Source organism: Sarcophilus harrisii, chromosome 1 (assembly GCF_902635505.1).
Source record: "Sarcophilus harrisii chromosome 1, mSarHar1.11, whole genome shotgun sequence".
Classification (NCBI taxonomy): domain Eukaryota; kingdom Metazoa; phylum Chordata; class Mammalia; order Dasyuromorphia; family Dasyuridae; genus Sarcophilus; species Sarcophilus harrisii.
The window spans coordinates 318,750,691-318,773,539 of NC_045426.1; the positions used below are offsets into that span (position 1 = coordinate 318,750,691).

The window sequence follows — 22,849 nt, forward strand, 5'->3', positions numbered from 1 at the left end:
TTAATTCACGATTTTAGATTGGTTGGATCATTTCACATCTCCACCAATAATGCATTAGTGTTCCAGTTTTCCTACATCCCCTCTAACATTTGTCATTATCTTTCCCTGCCATCTTAGCCAATCTGAGAGGTGTGTAGTGGTACTTTGCATTTCTTTGAGCAATAGTGATTTAGAGCACCTTTTCATATGACTAGAAATAGTTTCAATTTCTTCATCTGAAAATTGTCTGTTCATATCCTTTGATGATTTATCAGTTGGAGAATGGCTTGAATTCTTTTAAATTTGAGTCAATTCTCTATATCAGGGGTCCTCAAACTTTTTAAATAGGAGGCTAGTTCACTGTCTCTCAGACAGAGGGCCAGACTATAGTAAAAACAAAAACTTTGTTTTGTGGACCTTTAAATAAAGAAACTTCATAGCCCTGGGTGAGGGGGATAAAATGTCCTCAGATGCCAAATCTTGCCCATAGGCCGTAGTTTGAGGACTCCTGCATATTATAGAAATGAGGCCTTTATCAGAATTGAAATATTTTTCTAATTTATTGTTTCTCTTCTAATCTTGTCTGCATTAGTTTTGTTTGTACAAAAACGTTTAAACTTAATATAATCAAAATTATCTATTTTGTGTTCAATAATAAGTTTCATCCGGTTCTCTTTGATCACAAATTCTCTGAGAGGTAAACTATCCTATGTTCTTCTAATTTGCTTATAATATTACTCTTCATATCTAAATCATGAATCCATTTCGACCTTATCTTGTTATATAGTGTTAGGTGTGGGCCAATGCCTAGTTTCTGCCTTACAATTTTCCAATTTTCCCAACAATTTTTGTCAAATAGCGAGTTCTTATCCCAAAAGCTAAGGTCTTTGGGTGTGTCAAACACCAGATTACTATAGTCATTGACAATTTTGTCCTGTGAACCTAACCTATTCCACTGATTGACTACTCTATTTCTTAATCAGTACCAAATGGTTTTGGTGACCAGTACTTTATAATATAGTTTAAGGTTTGGCACCACTAGGCCACCTTCATTGGCATTTTTTAAATTAATTCCCTTGAAATTCATGACATTTTGTTTTTCCAGATGAACTCTGTTATCATTTTTTCTAGATCCGTGAAATAATTTCTTGGAACTTTGATTGGTATGGCACTAAACAAGTAGATTAATTTAAGTAGAATTGTCATTTTTATTATATTGGCTTTGTGTTACCCATGAACACTTGGTATTTTTCCAATTGATTAAGTCTGACTTTATTTGTGTGGAAAGTGTTTTGTAGTTGTGTTCATAGAGTTCCTGACTTTGTCTTGACAGATATAATCCCCAAAATTTGATATAATTGATAGTTATTTTAAATGGAATTTCTCTTTGTGTCTCCTGCTGCTGTACTTTATTGGTAATATATAAAAATGCTGATGATATATGTGGATTTATTTTGTATCTGCAACTTTGCTAAAGTTGTGAATTGTTTCTAGTAGTTTTTTAGTTGATTTTCTAGAGTTTTCTAAGTATATCATCATATCATCTGCAAAGGGTGATAATTTGGTTTCCTCATTACCTACTCTAATTCATTTAATCCCTTTTTCATCTCTTATTGCCAAAGCTAACATTTCTAATACAATATTAAATAGTAATGGTGATTGTGGGCAATCTTGTTTCATATCTGATCTTATTGGGAATGGTTCTAGTTTGTCCTCATTACATATGGTGCTTGCTGATGGTTTTAGATAAATGCTACTTGTAAGGATTTTTAAAGAAATAATCTGTCTGTGGGAGACAGTCTGATAAAGAAGAAAAAGCAATAGATCTGCAGCCAAGTACCTGAGATAAAACTTTATTTCTACTGATTATTATCTTTATCATACTGAGGAAGTCACCACAGTTATCTGGATCTGAGTTTCCTCAACTATAAAATGAAGGAGTTGGACTTGGTCACCTGTAAGGTGTCTTCCATCTCTAAATCTATGATGCTATGATTTAGCTATCACTTTTGTATTTTGTATGATTCTAGAGTATATTATTCATACCAGAAGGTTTCCCTTGGATTTTTAGGAGAAATTAGAAATGGTAGTTTCATAAAATGTTAGCACTAAAAGGGACTTTTGAAATCTAGTCCAATCCATTCATTTTACCGAAGAGGACAATGAGGGAAGTGAAATTAATTGGCTTAGATCACACAGTTAATTAACAGCACACGTAAAAAGATACAAAGAGATCACAAAGTAAAAAGGATTAGTCCAAATTAAAATTTGTTATATTTTCATTCCCTCATCTTCTCAGGCTTTTCAAGGACCTACCTCTAAGATCAATGCAACCACAGAAAGATTTTAACAGCCCAATTGTGATCTTATTCTTGTTTACTGAGAGAATATTCAAATAATATTCTTTTTTATAGAGAATATTCAAAGAATGACTAACAAGAGGTTAATTTCTCAAAAACTGTTGACATCCACATGCAAATTCTCCTTGTTCTCCTTTCCTTCAGTTCAATTAACTTTACCATTTATAACTAGTACTTAAGAATTTCCACTGTTTGAAACCAGATCTGCCTCAGAAAAGAATCTAAAAGAATCTTAATCACCATGGAGGTCAACAGAAATTACTTACAAATAACCTTTCCATTGCCTTTGGCCTCCATTTGAACAAAATAATTTCACAGGAGGAAATGTTATTCATGTTCTAATATTTTTGCTTCAGATCTCAGGATATACAAAAGCACAAAGAAAATGATGAACACCAAACTAGAGAGAGAGAGAAAGAGAGAGAGAGAGAGAGAGAGAGAGAGAGAGAGAGAGAGAGAGAGAGAGAAAATATTAAAGAAAATAGTGAAAAAGAAAACAGAAGAGGTCTTTTATTATTCTGATACCAGTTAGGGGTTATTATTTACAGGTTGTTGGACTCCAAAGAGAAAGAAGTAAAGAATGGGGGGGGGACAATCTTTACCAAACTGATTTGACCTCCCAAATTAATCTTTATCAAAACTTGCATTCCAGATTAGGGATTAGTTTTCCTCTAGAGTGACAGCTATCAGGGAGGAGCATAACTGTAAGTAAAAGATAGCCACTAAAGAGAAGCAGTTTTGCAGAAAGAGAAAGACAAATAATTTTTAAAAACTATACAAAGTCCTTGAAAAATCTTTACTATTAAGGGCTACCTCACCATGTTTAAAAGAAAATACATGCATAAATATATACACATATGTATATATACATACATATATGTATATACACATAATATACACACAGATGTTTGTGTGTATAAACTAAGGATAAAGTCAAGAAAATGTGTACAATGATGGTGAGAAAAAACTTAATTGTGTTTACTACTGTTAAAAGATTCAACTTTTTTTCAATGAAAAGATGCATGATATTGCTCTTTACTATCTGAGTCCAAAGAGAGAAGATCAGCAAAGGTTAACTGACTCTGCAGAAAACAGCCAGGTCAGAATTTTAAAAGATGTTAAATTTTTTATAGGAAGTTTTAAAGGTAAAAGAGAAATATGGAGTGCCTCCAAGGTTAAAAGATGGTATTTAGCAGCCCCTTCTCAAACTAACTCTCTCTGGCACATTTACTTTTTCTTGCATTTTTCCCATCTCTGTTGTGAAAAAACAAAAAAACAAAAAACCAATATGGCAACAAACACATTGGATATATGCTACTGGTGTAAACTATGGATTTCTATTACATGGAAAGTCAGTATAAGCTCACTTAACATAAGAGGATTTTTGAAGTTCTAATAGTAGCACAGAAAAGATTATTATAACTCTTTAACTGATGGATTTCTATCTTGCATTTCAGGTATTCCCTAAGTAGAAGAGCTTTTATCAGGCAATGAGCATATCCAGGTTTACAGAGCAGTAAGGTATATGGTATTCTATCATTATAGGAAAATGCAAGGAATTTCAATCCCCTAGAAAACTCACTGAGTTATAGATGTGTTATCAATCCATGTTGGTAGAGGAAGTTTCCAGGCTAGAAATGCTTCACACAAATGAATTGTTGGGTTTGAACAAAATATAGATAGATAGATAGATGGATAAATAGGTAAATGGATGGATGGATACATAGATAAATGGATGGATGGATACATATATATATATATATATATATATATATATATATATAAATAGATGGCTAGATAGAGAGACAGATTGATATGTGTGTAAGTAAAACATTAATATGGTCTTATTATATTAAGTTCCAAATGGAATATTTACTAAATGGATCAATGTTATCTTAAAAGATGAAATATAAGAGAAGCATTATAATCTTTCACAAAAAATACAAAATTAATGTAAATATGCCTTATTCTCAGCTATTCTTTAAGACAGCTTTTCAAATACTAGCAATTTCAATAAGAAAAGAGAAATAAATTGCTTGAAAGTATAAACACTAACAAAGTGGAATCAAAATTAGTCCTTTGTACAAGTTACCTGAGAGTTTACTCAGAAAATCTCAAAGAATTAGCAAAGAAACTGAGACAATTAGTATCTATGTTGGAAAGCAAAATAAATTCAAAAAATCATATAACAATAATACAATACACACCTAAAAGAAATTTTAAAATTCTATTCAGAATAACCATAAAATGCATTAATATACTTGATCTTAAAAATGAAATGACAAAAGACTTTTTAAAGAAATAAAGAATGATTTTAAAATTGTAGGGATATTCGTGATCATGAACATCCCTACCAATATAACATAAATGATGATATTACCTAAGTTGATGTACAGATTTAGTGATTCAATCAAACTGTCAAGGAGGTGTTTTATAGAATAAACAAACTAAAATCAATTTAGAGAAGAAAAAATAGAAACTCTAAGGGAAATGATGCAAAAATAGGGATGAATGGAAAAGACCACTTTCAAATTTCAAATTATATTATAAATAGCAATCATCACAATTATTTGATGTTGGTTAAAAATAGAAAAGTAGATCAGAGAAACAGATAAGAAAAGCAAGAAATCAGAAATACTTAAACTCAGTAAAACTGTTTATTAAATATTTATAAAAAGTACTTGGATGAAAAACTGTATTTGAAAAGAATTGCTAGGAAAACTGGAAAAGAATTTGGCAGAAATTATTTTGAACCTATGGTCTATGAACTTGAAAGAAAAACTACTTTTGGGGGGGATAACTATATTACATTATAATTTATTTCCTTGGCTATCTTATGTATTTTTTGCACTTAAAATCATTGTTTTGAGAATGGGTCCAAGCTTCACCAGAATGCCAAAAGGGTACACACACACACACACACACACAAACACACGCACACACATTTAGACCAATATCTTACACAACAAATCACTATCATCTCAAAATAGTTATGCAACCTTAAAAAAATCATACTACAAAAAAATTAGAAGAGACAAATATCAAGTACATTTTAAAACAATGGCAAGTGAAAGAATTGATCAAGGAATAGAAGTGATTGCAAAAGATAAAATAACTTCATTTATATAAAATTGAAAAGCTTTTGAATGAACAAAAACAATGTTGTTAGAATAAGAAGGGAAATTGTAAATTTGGGAAAATATTTATATCTCTGAAAAAAGTCTAACTATCATGAGAAGGAACTAACACAAACACATAAGACTAAAAGGTATTCACCAATTGTTAAGTGGTTAAAGAATATGAACAAGTGGTTCTCAAAAAAAAAAATACACATTACTAGCAATCATAGGAAAGATTACTCCAAATCACAAATAATAAGAGAAATGAAAAATCAAAATACATCTGAAGTTTTGCTTCAAATTCAGAAAACTGACAAAGATAATAAGAGTTGGAAATAATTATTGATGGAGGGACTTCAGGGAAAAAAAAGTCTCACTAATATTTTGTGAATAAAGCAGTGTAGTGGTCTAGTTATTCAGAATAGACATTTGAAATTTTTACTCAAAGAGTGAATAACATGTCCATATCCTTTGATCCACTTATTCTATATCTCAAAAGGACATGCTACGAGTATAAAGAACTTAGATATGCCAAGAGCATATCTTGTGGTAGCAAGGGACTGAGGGTAGAGGGAAAGAAGTAAGAATATTATTGTCAATGGAAAAACTTAGAATTGTTACAAAGTAAAGTAAAAAGAGTCAGGAAAACAACATATACAGTAACTATAACAATATAAATGGAAAGAACAACAATTACAAAATAATCACAACTAATGTTGCAAATTTATAAAGACCGAACTTGGCCCCAAATAAGAAACATAAGAAAATGTCTTCTCCCACTCCCTTGCATATGGAGGACCCATGGGTGTAGAACATTGCAGATATTTTCAATGTGTTGACTGTTTTTGCTGTTTTTTCTCTTCTTTTAAAAAAAACTTACATAATAAGGGATAGCTCTTTAATAATTATAAGAAGGGAAGTGGGTAAAAGATATAGGAGAAATGTAGGAAATATAAAAGAAAAAACAACAATGATATTTTCTGATTTAACAATATGTAGCTGTAAAACTAAAAAGATAAATCATAAGTGAAATTTCACATTGGAATTTGTTAAGTAAGGCAATATACATTCAGTCATAGGGAAAATTGAAATTGATCCAAAGGAACTTACATTATTAGCTGCTGCATGGCAGAAAAGACAGAAATCTTACTCGTTAAACCTATTTGTTTGCTGAAGATCATGTGTCCCAATAATTTCTATTTCTCTTTGAACTCATCTCTTTCTCTGTTCCTTTTGCCTCTTTAGACTGGCTCTTCTCTTGGTTTTCTCTTCTGTCCTTCTTCATTTTCTCAGCTAAGTGCACTCTCTGTCTAATCAGGGTTGGAGCTCTGTCATGTGTAGTGCCTCTTGAGACTCCACTATATCCTTCAAATCAACCAGTTTTTACAACCAACTAGCAAATCTCTATCTAGATTTACACTGAGATCTTAATGTCACTGGGAACTTCAGGGATTACAAAACAGAGGATATTCTATTCAACTCAACAAGCTTTTATTAAGCTCTGATTATGTGTATGTAAAAGCACCAGCATGAAGTAAAGGACAGAATAGCAGATTTTTAATGTTTTTGTTTGTCGTTAACCACTTAGGCAATTTGGGGAAATCTATGGGCTGGCTCTATCTCAAAATAATATTTACTGCTTGTATTCCTTATTGAAGAAATTATTAAATTTCAGTTAATGAAGATCAAGATGTGTATTTTTTATTTCCCCATCCAAGTTCACTGACTCCTTGAAATCTATCCAGAGATCTCCTTGGGAGTCCATAGACCCCACGTAAAGAATCCTTAGGAAAAAAAGATCAGCACTGGAGTTAGAATGAATTGCATTTAAGTTTTGCATTTAACATCTATGGCTGTGCTATTCTAAGCAAGTTACTTAATCTCTCATTACATATTTACTTTCCCTCACAACTCTTTTAAGTCTCTTTAGTTGCACCCAATTACTGATCTTCATTGAAATAGATTCCTTAAACAGATGAAATCATGTTCCCTCAAAAAATCAGGATGGCACTAAAAGACATAGTCCTTGCCCTCAGAGAGTTTGCATTCTACTATGAATAAGATACCTGTTTATAGACAAGGAAATGAAATGTAAATACAAATTACTGGAAGAACCAGAGATAGAACATCAACAACTAGGAGGATCAAGGAATGGCTTTCCATAGGAAAAATGTGGCTTTGAACTGTTTCTTTTTTTTAAAAAATATTTTATTTTTACTTCATGGAATAAAACAAGCATTTCAATAACATATATATATTTTAAAAAGATGATTGCATGTGAAACTGCAAATGTATTATATACAATTTGTTATTCATTTTAAATAGCTTTTAAATAAAGTTATCACATAAATTTCTTCCCCTCCCTTTTTTCCTCCCCTCCCATTGTAGAGATGCATTACACACAAATGTATATATAGAAAAATTCATTTAATGCATACTTCTATTTTTCCAGCTCTCTGAGCAGCATCAATGACAACTAAGGAGGGACAGACCTCCAAGAACATGGACCGTACCAGCAAGGCCATTATAATTTAGTTGAGAAGAGACATTACATCTGAAAGAAGCATTTCTCTTTCTCTCAAAAGCTCAATATCCTTGGAGTTAGGAAGAGTTCACAAAGTATCTGAGAGGAGAATCTGATACTCTTGCAAATTTTTTATTAAAAGATCTGAGCTATCTTAAATATGTTTTGTTTTTCTTCCAGCTTTTTTGAGAAAACTGTAAGACTGAATTACAGGACTATCTGTAATGGTTTCTTTAAAATGCCCTTCAGCTATCTCCTTAAGATTGGAGTAGGGCACCATCACATGGGTTCAAGTGAAGAAAGGAAGGAACATTATTTGACAGAATAGATGATCAAGCAATTTGTCTCAAAAATATTTATTATTGTTAGCAACAATTGATAGAGCTAGGCAATTCAGTGAATAGAGCACAGAACTTGGAATCAGAAAGATGGAAGTTTAAATTGTGACTCAGACCTAAACTAACTGAATGGCCTTCAACAAATCATAGCTTTTCTGTGCCTTAGTTTCCCCATATGTAAAATAAGGATAATAACATGACCTAATCATAGATGTATAATGAGAATCCAATGAATTAACATATATAAAACTCTATATACCTTAAATGCTATATAAATAGTGGGTATTATAGTTATCAGGCATTTTGCAAGCATTATCTCATTTGATTCCTATAACCAGAGTGAGAAATCATTAGTAGCAATACTTTTATTTTTCCTTCAGCTTAAAGAATTTTAAAACTGATATATCCAGCATCATTTATATCCATGATGTGGAAGACTCTGAGTCTCTAAGAGGCTAAATTGTTCACAATATTTCTTTCTTAAGAAGATGAAGAAATACTATATATATATATATATATATATATATATATATATTTATGAAAGAATCCAAAGAGGAATAAATCCATAAGTTTTTAAAGATAAATCCACAAGATACATGGCAAACAAGGACAGAATTAACATTAAAACTCAGTTCTCATCAATCCAGAGTTCTTTCTACTATTTAACACCTTTGGAAACCAATAATTTTCTATTCAGCATTCATTTCTGGTCAAGAAATAATAAAACTTAAACTACAAATCTTGTCATAATCCTGAGTCTTCAATTCAAAAAATCAATGCAGTTAAAGGGTGTGGGAAAAGAAGATACATTCATAAAAAGTCCATTTTGCTTTGCTTTACTTTCCTATTGGGTCCAGAATAAGCCAAAACATATTTTCATTTATTAAGTTTATACTTCATCACAAAACTAAGAAGGAAAAATTATTTGTACTTTGTTCCATTAACATCCAACACAAGGTTTCACTCTTCCCAAAAGAAATGTTTAATATGTGAGGACTTTGAAATTGTCTATCAATTGGAACATAACTTTTAAAAACTGAGTACATGAATACAGTAAAACACTACTATTCCATAAGCAGCAATGAAGAATTCAGAAAAGAATGAGAAAATATACAAATTGATGCAGAGTGAATTAAGCAGGACCAAGAAAAACTAGAAAACATTATACACAATGACTACAACAATATAGAAATTTTAAAATACCCAAATTTAATGCTATGAAATTATGATGACCAAGTTTGGTCCTATACAAGAGCTAAGGAAATACACCTCCCTTGTCTCTTTGGAGAAATGTTAGCATACTGCATATGCTAACAGAGTTGGTTGATAGCCTGATTAACTTGATAGACCTGATTTTTATTTTTCCTTTTAAAAAATATTGGTTAAAAAAAGATGGCTTGATGATTAGGAGAAGGGAAGGACATATTTGAAAATGGGGGGGTGCTGTAAAAACAAAATATGTCAATGAAGTTTAAAAGGAAGAAGACAGAAAACCTTAAGGGCATAGTGTCTCAAAGAATTTAAAAGTAGAAAGTGTATCAGAGAAAAAGTAGATAATATATCAAATAATGCAGAGTTCAAAAGGATGAGGAAAAGGATAAAGATCAATTGATTTAGTCATAAGAAATTGAAAAGAAAAGAGAAGAGATATAACTTTTTAATTTAATATGCTGTGTAAAATACTTGGAACAAGCAATGATTTTGATGTGCTTTTTATGGTGACAGCAATTATCTCGTGTGTGTGCTATTTCTGACATTAGGATGACAGAAATCTGATCTTCACCAAGTAAAATGAGATGGAACTAGTTCCCATAACTTTACTTAGTTCTCTTTCAAATGAATGATTAATTCTGTTCCAGACATATGTGTTGCATTGCTCTCTTGTTGTTCAAATTCTGTAGTTTTAAGAATAGGTATTACTCTAAGGAATTATTTTTGAATGGCAAAAAAAAAAAAAAAAAGAGCACACTTCAATAACTGTTAGAGATAACACATTTTTTGATGTGCGTAAGCTTAGTGTTTCAAGGATATTCAAGTCAATGAAGAAACAAAATCAGTCATACCAAAGCATAAATGAAAGTATGGTTGAAAATTTAAAAAACACCACAAATTAACAAACTGGTGCTGTGAAATGACTAAATTAATTCTCATGAAACTAGAAGAGTTATTAATGACTCCTCTTCAGTATAGTGTAAACATTTTGAAATTAGAATAATGTAAAGACCAATAACAAGAACAACCAATCAAAAGAAAAGGAAAAAACACTCTTGTCAAGAGCAAAATAATACAAAAACTAAAGCATTAAAGTTTGAGGAAAGGTATTTTATAATTATGAAATTCATTTTCTCAGTCAAGAATCTATCTACCAAAACTGAAAACAGAAGTTTCCCTTAGCCACAAGATCTAATCATCGTTTTCAGGCAGCAAGTGGTGTAACAGATAAGAGTAAAACCAATGTTGAAATCCAGCCTCAGATACTTATTAACTGTGTGATGCTGAGCAAGTCACTTAACCTCTGGTTTTACCATCTGTAAAATAGGGATATTAATAGCTCCCAGGGTTGTTCAGAAAGTCAAATGACAATAATTGTAAAGTGCTTAGCCCATTACCTGGCACACAGTAAGAGCTATAAAATGTTAACTGTTATTAATCTTCCCTTTAAATATTTTAGAGATTTTTTTTTAATTTTCACTTTTACTTTACTTTTTTAATCAGTGGGGAGAAATATTTTCTCCATTGAAACATTGACATGATGAGAAGCAGAATTGTTCCAGAATTATAGAAATTCCCAGATGGAGATGGAATAGCACAGCAAGACATCACACCAATGCTATAAAAGGTTTAAAAGCTTACCAAGAGATGAAGATGGCATAAGAACCCACCAGATTTAAAGCCCTGAAAACTTGTGTAATCAATATCCATTGTTCTAAAAATGTGCTTTCACAATAAAGAATGAAAGAATGTGACAAAATCTTATGAATTTGATGCTAAGCCATGTCAGAGAAGTAATTACCATGAAAGAAGCATATATTGCATACTTAAAGTTTTTAAGACATAAAAATAAGTTTTACAGTGTAAATCAATAAATTTAACCATTTTGCACATCACTGGATTGCCACCAACTATAGAGAATAGCTTCAGTGAATGAATAGCATGTGAGATACCAAAAAGTTGACAAAAGAAAATCTTTAAGAAGTACCAGTATCCCATGGCCTTTTATACCAATACAAAAATGAAAAAATATATAGTTGGTACACAAGATGAACTAAAAAGCCTAACACAATAAGACAAATATGATTTCCTAAGTATCTCTGAATTTCAGTTGACTGATACTCCTGACCAGAATATGACCCTAGGAGAACATGCTTTATTTTTTTAAAAATCAAATAAAATGGGCAAAATAAGTGAAGTGGGGTAAAGTGAACATTATATATCATATATTAAGAAATTAAATTTATGTGACAAAATGCAAGAACCAGGGAAAAGGGAAGCATGACAGAGAGAATTTGGGTGAAAATCAATGGGGGTATAATCAGAAATAATAAGTCATTGATAGGACAGCTAGATAGTACAGTGATAGATGATTGTCCTTGCAGTCAGTCAAGTAAGTCAATCTTAGTTCACATATGGCCACGCTTACTAGCTAATGTGACTTTGGCAAGTCATTTAAATCTCGTTGCCTATAAAAAACATTAGTAATTTGGCATATATTATCCACCATAAGAATAGGAAGATGAAATAGTAGAGGAATTCAGGAAACATAATACATTTTTTTTCTATCACAGAAGTCTTTTGCAGCCTGGTTAAAATCTATCAACCCCTTCTCAGAATAATAGTTTTAAATTCATAAAATAGAACACATAGGATTATAAAGAAAATCATTTTATTGACATAGTTATCAATATATATTTTAAAATAAGTTCATAGACCCCCCACATCAAGAATCTGTATCTTAAGTACTTGAATAGTCCTTACTGAATTAAAACATAATAGAATCAGCCAGAAGGAACCTCAGAGAGTACCAAAAAAAAAAAGTTAACATGCTTCAGAAGAAGTTCAGTATCTTTCATAAATTGAGAAATGATAAATTTCTATACTACAAATATAGACCTCAAAATATCCTTTAAAAAAGCATTTTCATGAAAAAATTGTTGCCAGTGATCACTGGATATCATTTATTAATAAAGGGTTAAGAACAGTATTTTTATAGATGTCATTTTAGCAGGTATGCATAATCTCCAAATTACAAAGAATGAAAAACTTTCAAAACATAGAGACCTAGAAGAAATCAAAATTATATAGGGAAACCATGAGGTACAATTAATCCCTATCATCTTATATGTCATTGGTGTGATTCCAAGGATGCTTTCAGTGAGCCTACAAAAGATAAGCTTACTTCCTATAATTTTTATTCAATTTCCCCCCCAAAAAATGACCTTTTTTAGTCCATTTGTACATGTTCACAAACCAACAAACAAATGAACAATAGTAATATAAAAACTTATCCCAAGACTATTCTTATATGAATTATATCAAACTTAAAATCAGAATGAGGGTAATTATGATAACTGGGCATATGTATAGTGTTTTAAGGTTTGCAAAGCATTTGACAAGTACAATCTCATTGGATCTGCTCATCAATCCTGTGAATTAGCTCTTGCAAGTATCACTGTTCCAATTCCTTATTCCAAAATGAAGAAGCAGGAACTCAAAGAAGTGAAGAGGTCAGTTTGGGGCAATGGAAAAAGTTCTGGATTTGGAAATCAAGGGACCTTAGAAACCAGATCTTTACCTTGTGCGTTTGAGGAAATAACTTAATCTCTCGGGATGTCAAGTGTCCTTATCTGTAAAATTAACATGGACTACTTAGCACAATGCCTGGCCCACAGTAGGTACTTAATAAATGCTTGTTGATTTGCTGACTGAATAATTGCTTCCTATTATAAACTGACAAATCTATAATTCTGTGAACTAACCTGAGGGCAAATAGCTTAGTAAATATCAGAAGTTAATTTAAGTCTTCAGACGTCAAGTTCAGAATTCAACCTTTTCAATCTTTGCCTCAATAAAAATCAACTCTACATCCCTAGTTTCTACTTGAAAATCTCAAATGGCAAAGAATGCATAACTTCCCAAGCATATTCAATTTTTGGATAGCTCTATTTATTGGAAATTTTCTTTATATGTACCCTAATTTGTTTCTTTGAACCTACCACCTGGATTCGGGCCAGTTCTAATGATCTTGTGATGAAAAGAGCCATATGCACCCAAAGAGAGGACTGTAGGGACTGAGTGTGGATCACAACATAGAATTTTCACTTTTTTGTTGTAGTTTTGCTTATATTCTATTTCCTTTCTCATTTTTTCCTTTTTTGATCTGATTTTTCTTGTACAGCATGATAATTGTGGAAATATGTATTGAAGAATTGTACATGATTAACATATGTTGGATTCCTTGCCTTCTAGGGGAGGTAGAGGGAAAAGGAAGGTGGAGGGAAAAGAAAGGTGGAAACAAATTGGAACATAAGGTTTTGCAAGGGTGAATATTGAAAATTATCTATGCATATGTTTTGAAAATAAAAGGCTCTAATTAAAAAAAAAAGAAACTACCATCCCCTGCAACTAGCTCTGCACTCTAAAGTCAAGCAAAATAATATTGTACCAGTATTCTCATCTCTAAGTTAAACCTTCCTAATCACTTTCTTTGGTCAGTTTTCATATGGCCTCAAAGGTCTTTTCCATCTTAGTCATTTCCCATCTCATCAACATCTTTCCTAAAATGTACTGATCAGAAGTAAACACTATATTGCAAAAATAGTCTGATCAAGGCAGAGAACAATGGAACTATCACCTTTCTTATTTTAGACAAAATACTTTTGTAGCCCACTGCTACAAATCACCATAACTCATATGTATGTATGTGTGCATGTATGTATATGTACATATGTATAAGTATATATACATATACATATGTACATATGAGTGTGTGTTGTTTCTCTTTTTTTTCAGTTATGTCCAATGATTTGTGAACCAATTTGGGATTTTCTTGGCAAAGATAATAGAATGATCTTCCATTTCCTTTTTCATATCATTTTATACATATCTTACAGAGATAAGTGACTTGTCCAGAGTCACACAACTACTAAGTATCAAATGAGGGTAGAAGAGTCTGCTATCTATCTATCTATCTATCTATCTATCTTTTATTTTAGCAAGAACTGAAGCCTAACCATGCCTCAATAATCATTGTTGCTGTAAAGCTTATTCCTTGAACCCAACAGAAGTCATTTTATGTGTCCCCATTAAATTTTTCTTACTAAGCTTGGCCCATCATTCTAAGTAAGATCTTTTTGGATCCTATCATTCAACATGCTATCTAAACCTCTCAGCTCTGTGTTATCTGCAGATTTAATAGATATATCATCTATACTTTCTTCCAACTTATTGATAAAAATATGAAATAATATAGGGTAAATCTTTGGAACGCTCCATTAATAACAACAACAACAACAACAACAAAATAGCATTTGCAAGAATTTAAGCAAGACTTTTTAACATGCTTAAATTTTAAATACTTAATTGAATTTTGATTTAAATGCTACATAATTATTTGTAACATTTTAAGATTTCCCCAACTTTTCATTTTGTCTCATTCCTTCTAAGCTGACATATACTTCTTAACTAATTTTTTGGGGGTGGAGTCATTTAAACAGATCTGAACTTACTGTGCTATGTACTATCATCTAGTCCATGTTTCTCCATCTTATCCATAAGGATGGTTTGAAAAACTTTGTCAAGTGCTTGATTGAAATTTGGGTATGCTAAATCTATAGTGTTATTTGAATTTTCCTAACTATTTAACCTGGGGAGGAAAAAAATTAGCCTGGCATTATCTTTTGGCATACAATAAATTATTTTATAAGGATGACTAAGTCATTCAGAAAAGAATAAATGGTATTTATTTTAAAATACAGTAAAATATACAATGCATTTTATGAAGATTATCACTAAAAGTGTTTTTAAAAGGCCTTAAAGGAGTAGGTAACTATTAGGTATTAATATTATTGATATACATTGCCTGAAATTTTACTTTACCTGAGGAAGCAGGACCAAATTGAAAAAGGCCAGTCCAACTAATTTGTAAAGTTCACCACTAAATAGTTATATTGGACAGTTAGGTGGTGTCATAATGCATAAATTGATGGGACTGAAGTCAGGAGACTCATCAAGATAACCTAAGTTCACATCTAGCCTCAGACATCTACTACCTGTGTGACTCTAGGCAAGTCACTTGACCCTGTCTATCTGTTTTCTCATCCGAACTGGAGAAAGAAATGGCAAACCACTCCAGTATCTTTGCAAGAAAACCCATATGAGGTCACAAAGACTTGGACATGGCTGAACATTACCTTAGTGCTTGAAAACTCTCTTAATGACTTTTTTAGGACAAATGTTTCCAATTTGATAAATACTGTTCTACTGGAGAGAACATTGGGTTGGAAATCAGGTTTAGAGTGTCTTCTTAGTTAAATCTTGAAATTCCTCATGACTCTGGGCAACTTTAACCTCCTATTTCTCCACTAGTAAATAAAGGATTATCTATTATTCTATTTATTACATCAATTATTCTATTCCATTTATCTATATTCCCTAACTACTACAAAGTTCTTTGTTAAGTATAAATTAGAAGATATTTGTAAAACACATGAAGCTATCTAACAGAGAAGCTGTGTATGAATAGAAGTGCTATCATCATTATACTATTACTTAGTTCCAGGGACAAGTCATAGGAACCATGTAAACCATAATTCTTGATTTAAAAAAATTTAATCTTCAAGTTGTTCTCTTGAGTTCAATGCTGAACTAAGTCAGCAACCTTAGTTGAATAACTGGAAAGTCCAGAAGCAAGAAGTGATTTTAGGTAGATAGATATAGATATAGAAACACACACACACACACACACCCATGCGCGTGCATGCTTGGCGCGTCACTGTATGCATTCTAGCTGTCTGTCATGGATACTAACCAGAAAATTAATGTCAAGTGCTTTGAGTTCCTCCACTGAATAGCAGGAAGGCATTATTACATAATCACTACTGGCTGTGGCAGTGGCTATCTCATAGGAAAACCAAAAATATTAACATTATTCTTCTCAAACTTATCTCAGTCCATCAATAGAAACTGGAGTTCATTCCCATTTTTCCTGATTTTTCCTGAAAGTTTCCTGACGTACCTCTGATCTCTCAAACAGTTCAAGGTTACCACAGGAATGACTGAATGAAAGAAACTGTTCTGTATAACTTATCCAATGAGAGCTCAGAATTATCAATTCTTATTATTATCATATTATTTAAACTTTTCCTTTGTCCTATTCCATTTTTTCCTTTTTATTTAAATTGACTTGCCAAAAGAATATCATTTATTTTATGTAACAATAGTAATGTTCACAAAACAGGGCCTGTTTCAAAAGAAACATAATATTACCAATAGCTTACTTGTAAATGCTTTGCAAAGCATTTTACAAAAGTCTTATTTGTTCCTCAAAATAATTCCTTAAGAGAGATGCAAATATTCATTACTCTCATTTCCAGGTGAGGAAAATAATAAAAGATAAACTGACTTGCCTAGGATCCCCTAATTAGGTACTGTATGAGGTGAGATTTGAATCAAGATCTCCTCAAATTCAAGTCCTATAGCCACATGTCTTATCAATAATTTATATTTGCATGGTAATTTGCAATTTATAAAATACACTGACATATATTAATAAATTGAATTCTCAACTGTCCCATGATATACGTGGGACAAATATTATCCCTGCTTTAAAGATGAGTGAACTGAGGTTCAGAGAGTTTGATGACCAGATTGAAGTCACAGATATCCTGAAAGCAGATCCATCACTTTCCATTATAGTTTACTATCTTCCAGTAGAATATACTCTTTTGAATTATTTTGTGGTTTACATTATTGAGATTGCACATGACTATTTATTTAGATTCTCTTACTTTTAATCTGTAATACTTGCATGTTGCACTTTCCAAATGGTATGGAAGCGAGCAATGGTAACCAATAATTAACCAATAATATTGGATTCATTATTACAGGGCCAAGCCACTTTAGGTAAAATATTAGCAGAATACAAGTTTGAAATATGAGCTGGCATGTCTTCTATTAAAAGGAACCAATAAAATAATAGGAATCACATTTAGGATTCCTAAAATATAAAATGATAAAACTGTGAGGAATCTTAAGAGATTCAGTAGTTTCTATAATGTGCACCACAAACTCAAGGACAGAGGGCAGGGACACCTGAAATACATATCCTAATCCCCTCTCTCCAAAAATAAACCCTCTTAAGTTTTAACACTCCTTTAACTTAAATGTAGTCAGAATCTACAGAAGGTCCTAAGGGAAAAAGGGATTGCAACTTTCAGCTGACCATACATTTTTACAACTGGATATTGAAAGGGCTGAAAACAGTTACAAACCTTGAACTCTGGTAATTCTAGGGAGTTGTCCCTACTTTGTCTCAACATTCCATTACTCTCTTGTAACAATATATAATGCAGGGCCTTCTATTACTCTATAGCCCCAACTCCCACAAGGAAGTATCACTTTCAGAAGAGACTCAAACATTTTCCTATATAGCCAATGATGGAGATTTGGAAGTATGGGGGGAAAGGAAAAGGGTCATGGGGTCTTTTCAACTCTTTCACAAAAAGTAATAAAGTCTCCATATTGCCAAGATCAGCCATATGCCACAACAAGAAGAACAACACATGCAAAAACTGTGATATATTCTGCTTAATACTGTCAATATTTTTACTGATGAAACAAGATGTTTTTCAACAGGCTTATAAGTCATCTTAAATCGGTTATGACAGAAATTAAACTTGCCTTATTTATTAACAAGTCTAGAGTAGTTTATGCAACTACACTAGAAATTTACTTTGAGGTTTTGAAATGTATGTCATACACAATCCAGCACTCTAGGCTCTTCAGTAGATTTGAAAAGCATTATTGAGAAGTAAAATCTTATACCCTATTGCAGGTTATTTTTTACACTTCTAAAAACAATTTGTTGCACTTGCCATTCTATTAGAGATACAACGTTAAAACTGCTAAACTAAGTTAAAAATAAACTACAGTTAAGAACTTTAAAAGCAGAGACCATGGACATTTTGTCTCAAGACAAAATTTTAGACCGATCCAGTATGATAAGGGGAAGTTGATTTGGTGCAAAGAGTTAAACTTGGAATAAAGAAAAACTAGCTTTGAATTGTGCTTCCAACACAAACTGAATATGGACAAATTACAACTTTTCTAAGTCTCAATTTATTCATCTACAAAATGGGAATAATAATATCTATACCATCCTAATTCAAGAGAATGTTCTGAGGTAAAAGAGATAAGATACCTAAATCACATTGTAAATCTTAAGCTGCAATAAAATATCTGCTATTACTAGCTAACAAAGTTTAGAAAAGAAGCAGTTTTTTCCAAAGAAATCCTGGAATAGCTTTGTAATTTTGTGAACCATTTTGTCCATGTCTTTAAAGCTTTGGTCAGATAGTACTTGTTTCTTTCAAAATACTTAGGCTCTTGGTTTTAAAAAGTCTTAAGTAGCTCATTCAAGGGTTCAAACAAAAGTTTTTACTTTATTTCTACATGTTACAATGATATTCTAAAATTGAATTTAGTACTGGTATAATAAAACTATCTAAAACAGATTTGGATATCCAGGTATGCCTTTTTTGGTACAGTATGGTATGTTCCTGTGAATCGTAATATTTTATTTAAAATATCAAAAATCACAGGCTGAGAATAAAATTTTTGAACAAATTGGCTAGGAGAATTTTATTTTCTTTTGTGTATATTAAACTTTCATATGTTGGAATTTCTTAAATTGAGGTACACCTTTAGTTTTTGGTCATATTTGGTTTATTTAAAAAAAAAAAAAGAAAACCCATTTGAATTGTAATCATTCTCAAAAAAAAAAAAAAACCTAACTTAATTCTCTAAAGTGTTATAAGTTATTTACATAGTGTTAATGGAAAATAGTATGAAAGTTGACATGGTAATAGCAAAGATGTTCGCATTAAAGGTCCATAAACATAATCATTGAATGGAAAAGAAATAACTGATTACAAACTGTACATCAGAATCAAAGTAAATCCTATGTCCTGAACATCTGTAGGTGTACAAGTATATGTTATTCATTTTCTTCTATTAAACAACTCTGGGGAATTAGGGTGTATATTGTGCCTGCATAATACTTAGTCTCTTACTTTTCATATGTAAGTGCTAAAATAGTTACAATCTTAAAACAATGTTATTATTTATGCTTTTGAAGGTCTTATTCACATTCTGTTGGCTGGTATTTCTGTCATAAAGAACAAAAGCCAAATTGAGACTTTAAAAAGAAGAGGAGACTTTTTTTTTTCAAAATGATATTGAGTATGCAACAGTGACTCTCAATAACATGGCAATGAAATGTTACTCACTTCATAATGAGATCTGGTATCCACGAGGGATAAAAAAAATATATTTAAATGTCCAACAGTGAAAAGAAAAATCAAGTAACATGGTCTAAGTTTTGAAGGTCAAACAAACTCTTTCAGTCCTATTTTTTTTTAACTTTCAAAGAGTAGCAAATTTCAAATGATTCTACATTTCACTTTACAAAGAAGCATCATTAACTGTTATTCAGAAGAAGAAACTAAGGCAGCAAGAGGTTAACTGATTGAGGCAAGGTTATACAAAATCAGGAAGCAGATCAAAGAATGTAACTCTCAATTTCCAAAACTTCCAGGCCTCAGACCTGACCAATAGAACCAAAAGAATTCCTTTCCTATATCTTTATCCCTATGCTGTCCTTACTGTCTTACTCGGACTTCCCTGCATTTCAAAGGCTTTTACAAATCCAAAGGGAAATAAAATCATAGAAAGCAATCAGCAATATGCCTCTGTGGAGTGGATAACAGTGATAATAGCTTTGTTTAAAAGAAAGAGCTCTTAATATTTTTTTTTAAAAAGCTACTATTGTAGATAAAAGAAATAGAATGTTTTAAATATGAACTTGTTTCAGGAGCTTCTATGCCAATAAAGAATTTTGGTCAGTTCTGAATACTATAGGCTAAGATTTCACTTAATTATTAGCTTTCCTGCTTTTTATTTTCAATTAAGAGCTGAGAAAATCAACTAAAGGTCAAAATCCTTCAAGATACTTTTTCCCCTCTGGGTTACATATTTATTCCTCAATGTGAGAGAAAAGATGTTTCTATGAACTTTATAATGACACTTCAGAATCAAGAAAAGACTTATATGTTCAAATAGCATATACTTTTCCTCCTCTTCCTGAGGAGAAAATAATCAAATTTTAACTCTATTTTGGTAAGGACACATTTACACTGAATGTTATACTGAGACCAAGAAACTCCACTGCATCAGCAATAGAATAAAATAGCTAAACCTCGTATCCTTCTTTTCTAGCTATGTTTTGGTCCACTATACCTGTCAAAGAGATGGAGATCTTAAAGTATTAAATAACCTTTCCCATTTGGCCTTCATTAATGAACACTTCAGCTAAATTAGGCCTGAAAATTCCCTTTCTTTCTGATGGAGTCTTTTGAATAAGGATGGCACAGAATAAGTGAAGTAAGCAACAGCCAAGCTAAGAAAAATAAAATTTGGAGAATCCCTTACTGACATGCAAAGATGACTGCCCCCACCACAAGAAATATTCATGTATACTACCAGCCAGAAGGCCTCTGCTCAAACCTTACTTACAATTGATCCTATTTTTTGTCTAAAAATCAAAAGATAGGGGTAAAGATCCTATTACAGATTCCAAAAGGAATTAGTGAAACCTTGAATTTATTCACCTAACAGAGGTGATCAAGGACTTGGTAGAAGAGATTGATCAGTAATAGATAGCCTAGCAGTGACTTCTGACAGGACAACATGGAAGGGGATGTGGGAATGAATAATCTGGCTTCCCAACAGAATCTGAAAAAATAGAAAATTCCTATTGTCAGTGTTCTTATACCAACACTCATCTTAGCACTAACACAGTTTTATCCTCCAACTTATTCCCAGGAAATTGTTCAATGGGCAATTAAGATTTATAATCTAAATGGTCTCAAAATTATATCTCTGGGAAGTCAAGTCTAAATTAAATCAGACCAGGCTTTTAGGCTTCCAACTATCACATTTTCCCTTTTGAGCAAGTGCATTTCAATACATAGAACTTCTCCTCTTACAGATAATTTTCAAAATTGTCCCTAGACACAATCTCCCAGGCAAAATTTGATCTATGGAAATGAAATATGAAAACTGGTTAACTCCAAAACTCAAAAAAAGGATACTAATCTCTTTCAACAGATTTCAGATAGTAATTCTTTTCTTTTCCAGGGGTCTCCTCTTCTATGGAGAATTGTTCTAACTTTGTTTTGCACAACACGCATGCTATCTTATAGACAACCCCCAAAAGTAATTCAAACCCAAGTCATACATAGATACATATTGTATATGAAATGAACATACAAGTCCTTGAAATAGAAAATATACATTACATGGTATAGAAATGTAAATGAAAAAGAAAAAAAAAACCATAACCTCCTTTTAAAAACAAACTATTGCTTTCCTGTTATGTCCCTGATTAAAGAAATGGATAGGGTTTCGATAGACAAATCTAATAATCAGCTGCTTCAGATGCAGATTTGGGATGTAGTTTAATAGAGGGTTACCTGCCAGACTTTGTGGTTTGGGAGGTGATGATGGATAATGCAAAGAAGGTGTAGGCTAAGGAAGTAATAGTAAGTAACAAATACTTACATTTCTGTGATATTCTCTGGGTCGGGACTGTTTGGTTCCAGTCTTGGAAAGGCCATGATACCCGGAGAAGGATTGCTGCACCAGATCCGAGTAGTAGTGCATGTGCAGGACGTGGGGCAAGCCTGGGAGCCCCTCCAGAAAAACAGAACCAACAAGCAGAAACCCAAGAGCCGCGCCATGCCCAGTCCATGACACTTCTTCCAGGACAACATCCCTAACCACAGAAGCCAGCCAAAGCTCAAATGTTTTCTAGCCCCCAAACACACCCCCCACCCCGCCCCCCGCCCCCCTCTCCAAGCGCCTCCTGCTGCCCCCAACCGGCCTGTTCCCACGGGGTCGTTCTTAATTCTGCTCCCGGCACTCTGTGCGTGTGTCGGGTCCCGGTGTGCACTGCTTAAAGCGGCGGGAGCAGCTGGGGCATCTTGAGCCTCTTCACAGGGGGCACTACTGGAGATGCTGCCGCTCTTGCATATCCACGCGCCTTCTGTGGGTGGGGATTCGGTTGCCCTCCTGGGGGCTCACGCCTGTGCCAAATCCGGGATGAAGACAGCCGGGCTGAGTCTTGAGCAGAAGCAAGATGTGAAGTGGAAGATATGGCCGCAGCACCTTGAGGCTGTGAGGCAAACAGATAACACGGATGAGATGGAGAAGGGGACCAGCGTTGCTTGTGACGGACATGCTCCCTCCCACAAC

At 32.6% G+C, this 22,849-nt stretch overlaps 1 protein-coding gene across 5 annotated transcripts in view; it reads right to left on the reverse strand.

Annotated features, from left to right (window-relative positions):
- The window catches only part of NTRK2 (neurotrophic receptor tyrosine kinase 2), a 405,329-nt gene extending 382,923 nt beyond the window's left edge, over nucleotides 1-22,406 (reverse strand). For all 5 annotated transcript variants that reach the window (XM_031945457.1, XM_031945456.1, XM_031945458.1 and 2 more), the window contains exon 1: nucleotides 22,157-22,406. In XM_031945457.1, coding sequence (XP_031801317.1) covers nucleotides 22,157-22,368 — 212 coding nt within the window. In that variant the 5' untranslated portion in view covers nucleotides 22,369-22,406. The remainder of the gene's footprint in view (nucleotides 1-22,156) is intronic.
- Nucleotides 22,407-22,849: the final 443 nt, after the last annotated feature.